This window comes from Pteropus alecto, unplaced genomic scaffold (genome assembly GCF_000325575.1).
Source record: "Pteropus alecto unplaced genomic scaffold, ASM32557v1 scaffold21, whole genome shotgun sequence".
Taxonomy (NCBI): Eukaryota; Metazoa; Chordata; class Mammalia; order Chiroptera; family Pteropodidae; genus Pteropus; species Pteropus alecto.
Window position 1 is genome coordinate 17,209,596 of NW_006436282.1, and position 7,568 is coordinate 17,217,163.

Here is a 7,568-nt window from a genome sequence, read left to right on the forward strand (position 1 = left end):
CGAACTTGCCCGGGGCGCCGTCCCACCCTCCCTGGAGCAGTGGGGCGCTGGGAGGGTCGTGCCCCGCGCCCCAACCCCTGGCCACCCGCTCGGTCCTCTCCCTGTCCCAAAGCGCGCCAGCCGCTCTCGGCGACTAAATCCCACCTGCCCCTTCTGGTCCCCTCTGATTTTATACCCGCCCTTCTCCCGGACCCTCCCGGCTGGGCAGTCTTCTGGGTTATCTTTTGGAGAACGCGACCCCCAACCCAGGGCAGCTGGCAGTTATCTCAGGGGTCATCGCTTGCTGGGAGGTTTCCCAGGCGGCCCCTCAGTGACAGGTCCCGGGAGGTTGGCCCTGCCCCGTTTCCCAGGATCCTGGGGATCCGACCTGAGATGGACTGACCCGGGGAGCATTTCCCTCCCCTCCCCTAAATCCTGACGGGACGCGTCTCAGCCCTCGCGGTGAGCTCCTGCAGACACGCGGCCCGAAAGTATCAGAGAAGAAACTTTTCTCCTCTGACAGGGATTTGGGGAAGAGGGTAGGAAAGTGATGCTTCCTCAGCCCAGCGGGAAGAACTTCTCATTCTGTTTCTAAAGTGTCTGAACCTGTGCGGGGTCGCCCCACTCTGCACCCGTCGTGGAGCGACTCTTGCGCCCAGCGACTTGCACCGAAGTTGCGCGGAGTTTTCGATGGAGCCCAGGGCCGGGCGGGCGGGGTGGTGCTCGCCAGCTCCGCTTCCCTCTGCCGCGCTGGCTGGAGCGTGAATTCCGGTCATGGGTGATAGTGGAGGAACCCGCGCGGGAGGCAAGGGAGGGAGGTGTGGGGCGTGTGTTCTCTGAACCCCCAAAGCCCCTCCACTGTGCCTCTTCGGTGCCCGCAGATGCTGGGGAGCAAGCGACTGGGGCTCTCCGGACTGACCCTTGCCCTGTCCCTGCTCATGTGCCTGGGCGCGCTGGCCGAGGCGTATCCCTCCAAGCCTGACAACCCCGGAGAGGACGCTCCTGCCGAGGACATGGCCAGATACTACTCGGCGCTGCGACACTACATCAACCTCATCACCCGGCAGAGGTGCGTGGCCTCCGCGGGATCCACTCCGGGACCACCCTGCCGGCACACTCGGTGATCCTGGGGATATAAGAGCGGACAGGCACCGTTTCTTTTTCTTCATTATATTCCAGGGCAGGACAGGCTCAGGATCAACTCTCAGTGACTGTTTGCTTAGGGCACCGAGTACTGTCCCTCTGCAATTTAGGGTCACAAATTCCTGACCCCCAGATTCGGGTTCCCTAGGCTGGCTCTCTCCTCCCACCTGCCCCCTTGCTTTTTTGTTCCTAGAGCAGCTGGGGACTGTTTGGAAACCTGGGTGGGGAAGCCCCCTGTGAAGGGCTCGGGGGTGCGCCAGGGAAGTGCTGCGGGGCGAGTGGAGGGCAGGGTGTCCAGGAAAAGCAGCAAAAACCAGGGAGGAAGCAGCTGGGGTGCTGAAGACATTGCCAGATTTTCCAACCTGTCCAGAGCCAACTGAACGACAGTCTTGAGGGAAAGACAGACAAATAGAGCTATTTTCTTTTCTTCTAAACAGCTTTTTTTTTTTTTTTTTAAAGTCTCAGACCCTACTTGAAAATTCTGGTCCAAATAAATAGAGATTTAGCAGAAAACATTTGATCTAAAATGCAGAGACTTTTCTCATTTTGTAGAAGGTCTGAAAAGGAAGTGCCTGCTTGGTGGTTTATTAACTAGAAATTTACATTGGTCTAGTCACTCCAGGATGAATCCAGGGGTTACATGGAATTTGAGAAATTGTAAACTTCATTCTGAAACCCCAGGAAGCTAAAATGAAATGCCACATTTTTTTTTACTCTGAACATCAAATATTAAACAACACAATTCAAACAATTTTACAAATAATATAGGATTTTAAATTTGTTTCCAAAATTGGTTCATCTTAGTTGTAAATCATTGAATATTTTATTTTAGTTCCTGAGATCAAATGACCTTAATAAGCAAAAAATTATGGGTCCTTTAAAAGCATTAATGTTATTTGACATGTTTAAATTATGTTTCGTAAAGTGTAATTTTTGTTTTTATCATATTTTTATTGTTTACAAGTCAGGGAATAGTTGGAAAGGATCCAAAGTGGAGTCTCTATTTTTAAAATAAAGTTTTTTTATTTGTTTCATCAAAAAGCTATTTCATCCTGAAGTATTTTTTTAAAGTCCTAATTTATATAGAATCAGAAATACATGAAAGTACCAGAATTAAATAGTTTCAGTTTATGATCCCTGAAGCCTGATGATTTTAATTAGTGAAAAGCAACAATGTTTTATATCCTAATAGACTTATTAGAAAGTCAACTGGTTCAGATTCTTGCTTATGCTATATAGATGGGAGAAAAGAACTTGAACAAATAAGAAAGATATTCTTATCTTTTCTATGAAAACCTTTGTTAATTATTTAGTTTGTCAATCATGACGCACAATAGAACTTATTTTCACAAAGATGATTGCTATAAAGTTTTACTATTGTACGGTATAAAGCTTTAGCATTTCAAATGTTTTTTCGAGGCATTATTTCGTTCAGTCTTTACCTCAAAGCTTAGAAGTAAGGTTAATTATCTCCAGTTTTACATATCATGAAACTAAGAACATTTCATAAAAACTTTTTAGGGGTGATGAAATTGGAGCCCCCCTCCTACTGATTTTCCTTGGGTGTTGTCACCACCATCAGCAGTCAGTGTGATCTCCAATATCTTTGATGAGATAAAAAATAAGGAAAAGGGACTTGAGTATCATGAGAAAAGTTCAGTGGGAATGAGTTGGTCCTGAAGCGGAGTTTTCCATCTCATCTTCATATAGGTTCCTCCTTAGAAACCATCAGAGGTTTATAACCTACACCAATAATCTCCATTCTGTACGCTCATTGCCTTCCCATCATACACACCCACTCATATGTACATGTTGGTATTTTTGAAAATTTTAGTGTCGGTTGTGAATATATGTTTTAATTTGGCATTAATATTCTCCTTCCTCCCTGTTTCTATTCAATCTATGTTTAAGCTGTATACTCTGGTTCACTGCTTCTGAAAGCAGCATCATTTATTCTAGAGCATGATCTAACACATATTGCTTATACAGTTCTCTAGATCAGTAGTTCTCAGCTGGGGCTGACTTTTTGCTCCCCAGGACATTTGGCAAGGTCTGGAGACATTTTTGGTTGTCACAACAAGGGGTGGATGTTACTGGCAACTAGTGGGTAGAGGCCAGGGATGCTGCTAAACATCTTACTTTGCCTAGGACAGCCCCCTACAATGAAGAGTTATCCAGCCCAAAATGTCCATAGCACTGTGTTGAGAAACCCAGCCTTAGACTGATGTTTCTCCATCTTGGTCACATATTGGAATTGCCTGGGGAAGTTAAAAAATATTCTGAGGCTGGCCTGTACATCTAACCAGTTAAATTTGAACCTGAGGTAAGGGTGATGGTGGGGCTTGGACTTTATAGTGGTTTTAAAAGCTTTCCAGGTGACTCTAATGTTCAGCCAGGTTTGGGAATCTTATCTCTAGAGACTCCATCTTTGAAAGTTAAAGAATTGTAGAGAAAAAGAATAATCAAGAATTAATTAGAGAAGGAAGAACTGTGAACAGCACTGTACTTTATGACTGTGCAAATCCTGCTATTATAGATTTAGGTTCTTTACTTGTAAATTGAAGAAAATATCGGCCAATTCTTTCATTCACTGAAACATGATAAAGATAAATGAGTTAAAGGTGCCCAAGAGTTTTAAGGTTGTAAAATCAGCCGATGGTCAGAATAAATAACTATAGGCTGTAGCCTACAGTCTGATATCACAACTACAAAAAAAATCTTTGAGGAAATCTTATAAATGATGGCAGCAGGGGAGTTTGCTCAATTTTTGCTTCCCTCGAGTCCCGGAAAGGAAACAAAAATAGGGAATCTTTCACCCCGAATTAGATTTAATTGTACTTGATTGGCAGTTAGAGTACACCTTCTGACAGCTTTGTGTCTCTGTTTACTTATTAGCGAATCAATCCATGCCAGGCTAATTTTTTATTTGCGAACAAAGTGGTGGCTGGTGTCCAATGCCTTTTCCAAGAAAAGGGGAAATAGCATTTTTAAAAAATACAACTTAGTACTATAGATTTGTTAGACTCTTTAGCAGCGAGAAAGAAAGAAAGGGGGAGAGAGGGAGTAAGGGAGTGATCAGTGTACTCATTCACCTTGAGCAAGTAACGTATGCCATCCTGGCAGGAAAGAATAACCTTGCATTCATATATTGTCCTATTCATATCCTACTACAGGAGAAAAAGAGACCAAGAACATTTCTATAGGCCAGTAGGATTCCTTTATATTTATAGGGCAGATGAAAATCACAGCATGAGATAAGGCTTTTAGCTTGTGGTACCCCAAATAAATATGGAAAATATAGGACCTAGATTCTGTTGCTATCTGTAAGAATAGGTAAATTTCAACAACAATAACTTGCATTCGTGTATCATTTTTTCACTTTCAAAGCATTGTGACTCACATTGGATGTTCATAAAGACTCCCATTTAGGCATGAGTTACGATTTTGTCTTTACAAATGAGAAAACAGGTTGAAAGACACAGGTGGATCTAAAACTTCAGTCTACTGATTTTTTTTTTTTAGGGATGTTTCTGAAATATCTTCTGGTCTCTTTGTTAAGATTTGAACTATAATTCAGAACTATGGCCAATTAACTAATTATGGAAACATTTAAAATCATGCTTTGATGTATTTTTATTTCCTTCACCTAGATCTCTCTCTCTCTCTCTCTCTCTCTCTCTCTCTCTCTCTATATATATATATATATATATAAAATTTGTTGTATAAAAAGGCAAGAATTAGGAATTAGGTTGGGTTTAAATAATCCGCTAAGTTATTTAGATATTGAAAAAAATTATATCTATATAATTTGAAATCATATTCATGATGTTTCTGATAATGCATGCTTTGTACACCTAGATTACTTATTAGCAGATGATCAACTGAAAATAACTTTTAGATTTAATACCCCAAATGGGAGACTATCTTCTTTTTTTAAAAAAGTTTTAATGAATATTCTAAACTTGCTTTAAACAAATTTTTCTTTTCTTTTTCATTCTTTCTTTTTTTTTTTTAGATATGGAAAACGATCCAGCCCTGAGACACTGATTTCAGACCTCTTGATGAGAGAAAGCACAGAAAATGTTCCCAGAACTAGGTATGAAAAGGCTTATGTGGGACTTTGTTGCAGAGCTCAAGGTGCCCTGGGGAGGGAAACCAGAGAGGGCTGCCTGGGGAGGAGGCATTGGAATGTGGCGTTCTAGACCAGGTAGGAGCTGGGCAGAAATGGGGATGGGGAACAGGGAGGGGAGAACCTTTCTTTTCATGTACTCATTTGCAAATATCTAAACTTCTGTGGGGTAATATATTCTACCCCAGTTGATATGGTGTTTCTTTGAAAATGTTAAATACAAGTGACTTTTACCCTAGAAATTACTCTATAGAGAATTTCTAACTGTGTTAGAATTGGGGGAGCATAGAGTGAATCCCCATCTCAACATTCAATGACCAACCATTCATCTTTGGCTGGGTTAATCCTTAGATTTTATAGACTATGTGGAGTGTCTAGATGTCCTAAGAACTATACCTCATGAGCCTTACTTCAATCTTCCTGGTTTTACATGAAACTGTAGATAAATCACAGGGTGCTCCTGTTTGCTTTTTAACATATTTTAGTCCAGCCAATGTCACATAGTAATTTATTGCATTCAGTGAATGAATGTGGGACAGCATATTATTCTCAGGGGCTTATCTGTAGCCTTGGGGCTTTCTTGGAGTGTGCACTGTCTTGGGAGAGGTGCCACCAATGTCCGGGTGTCAGTCATTGGGCCAGGATCCTCTGGTGGCTCCTGGACAAGGAGTGCTGCTGAAAAGAAGCCTGATCTTCCTTCTTTTTCATAATTGGCTCATCTGTCCGCTGCCTTCAGCCTCTACCCCCAGTAAGATCACACAGCGTATGGTTCATCCATTTCTGTGGTAGCTTGCCTGCCTTAAATCCAGAGCTTGACAATGGCAAAAACCAAGTTCCCCAGAAGAGGTCACTAGAACACTTGCTCAGTGAGTGGGACTAGAGTGTCACTCTTCATTGGGGTTCTCCCTAGAGAATAAAGTGGATGAGCCACTAAGTCACCACTTTTCCTCCTACTCGCCTGTCTGTTCTCTTGTGAAATGGCCAGCCTGGGTGAAGGTGCAATTCTAGAGTTGTCAGGTTTGTTTTCTCTGAAGGAAACAACAATTTGGACTGGAATAAAACCTCAATGCTCTTGTCCCTGCAGGTACCAGCCAGATTTAAACAGCAAATGCAAGGAAAGCAGATGGAAATTCATAAGGGTCGTTTTTTATATAATAAACAATAAATGCTTTTTTTTACGTCGCATGGACATGCATGTGATGTTTGCTACAGTAAGTTTAGGGTGAGCTATATCTACTTAAGATAAGAAAAAGAGCCATCCAGACCTACTTACAACCTTGCTGCTGTGCTTTGTTTTGTGGCCTGAAGTTGCACAGTTAGTGTATGAAATAAAGTTAATTGCACCCTGATTGACAGCCACAATCACGTGTAGTTAGGAGATAAAACTTGACAGCCTTGAAGTTGCCTGTAAATGCTATTTTCTTAAAAAGGGTTCTTTATAGTCCAGTAAATAGCATCTCACTACATAAAAAGCCTTGCAGGAAAACAAAGGAAGCATATTCAGAGTTGAGCAACAATAACTTTCTTGTTACAGCTTTGTGTGATTCCTGTGGTTTTGATCTTCAGAAATGTTGCAGACTTCTTTGGCTTCTTTGATCAATATAGAGCCTTTTAAATAGTCCCTCTGATATTTGCCCGAGACTCCCGTTACTATGAGCGAAAGCTACTCAGCTGGGTCTTTGCACAGTATGCCGCTGTTTCTTGCTCTGAAATTCTACATGGCCTCTTATTCAGAATGCCAACAGGAGCCTTTTCAGCAGTTCCTGATCATCTTTCAGTTCAGAATGCAATGTCTCACTCTTGCAAGACTCCCAGGAAGCTGGGAAGCTTCTCTTACATGCTTTGCTTCTTATGTTTGACAGGCTGGAAGACCCTTCGATGTGGTGATGGGAAATGAAACTTGCTCTCCAGTCTTTGCCTATTTTTCAGTCCATATTCATTCTGTAAAACTAGAGTCCGCCTGTCCTCCCAGTGCATGCAGCCGCTGTACTCAACTCTGCGGTTTCCCTGTGTCGTCCTTGTATATATGTGCGTTTAAATAAAGTTCCATGCATTCAAAATTGCTCCAGTGGAAAATCTGTTGTTGCAACAGTGAGAATTTCTTTAAGTTATTCATTCAGTCCCAGTCTCCCTCAAGTAGCAGATGCAAGGTTTGTTTCACCAATATTAAAGCAGTGGCTATGGAAGATATAAAGATAAGGTCTATGATGAACAAAACTCAGAGATGTGTGTGTGTGTGTGTGTGTGTGTGTGTGTGTGTGTGTGTGTGTGTGTGTAACAATAGAAGTATTTGGAAACATCGAGCAGGGGAATGCTA

General features: G+C 42.3%; 1 protein-coding gene across 1 annotated transcript; it reads left to right on the top strand.

The window, feature by feature from the left end:
- The first annotated feature begins 860 nt into the window (after window positions 1-860).
- Window positions 861-7,248, top strand: NPY (neuropeptide Y). The gene is made up of 3 exons (XM_006911998.1): window positions 861-1,048; window positions 5,138-5,218; window positions 7,114-7,248. Exons 1-3 carry the CDS (start codon window positions 861-863, stop codon window positions 7,136-7,138), a joined length of 294 nt encoding a protein of 97 aa, XP_006912060.1. The 3' UTR covers window positions 7,139-7,248.
- Window positions 7,249-7,568: the final 320 nt, after the last annotated feature.

Excerpts from the sequence above, each read along its gene's own strand:
- NPY (XM_006911998.1), top strand. The coding sequence starts at position 861 with ATGCTGGGGAGCAAGCGACTGGGGCTCTCCGGACTGACCCTTGCCCTG. Across the intron at positions 1,049-5,137 it reads AACCTCATCACCCGGCAGAG|ATATGGAAAACGATCCAGCC; the intron begins GTGCGTGGCCTC and ends TTTTTTTTTTAG. Across the intron at positions 5,219-7,113 it reads GAAAATGTTCCCAGAACTAG|GCTGGAAGACCCTTCGATGT; the intron begins GTATGAAAAGGC and ends TATGTTTGACAG.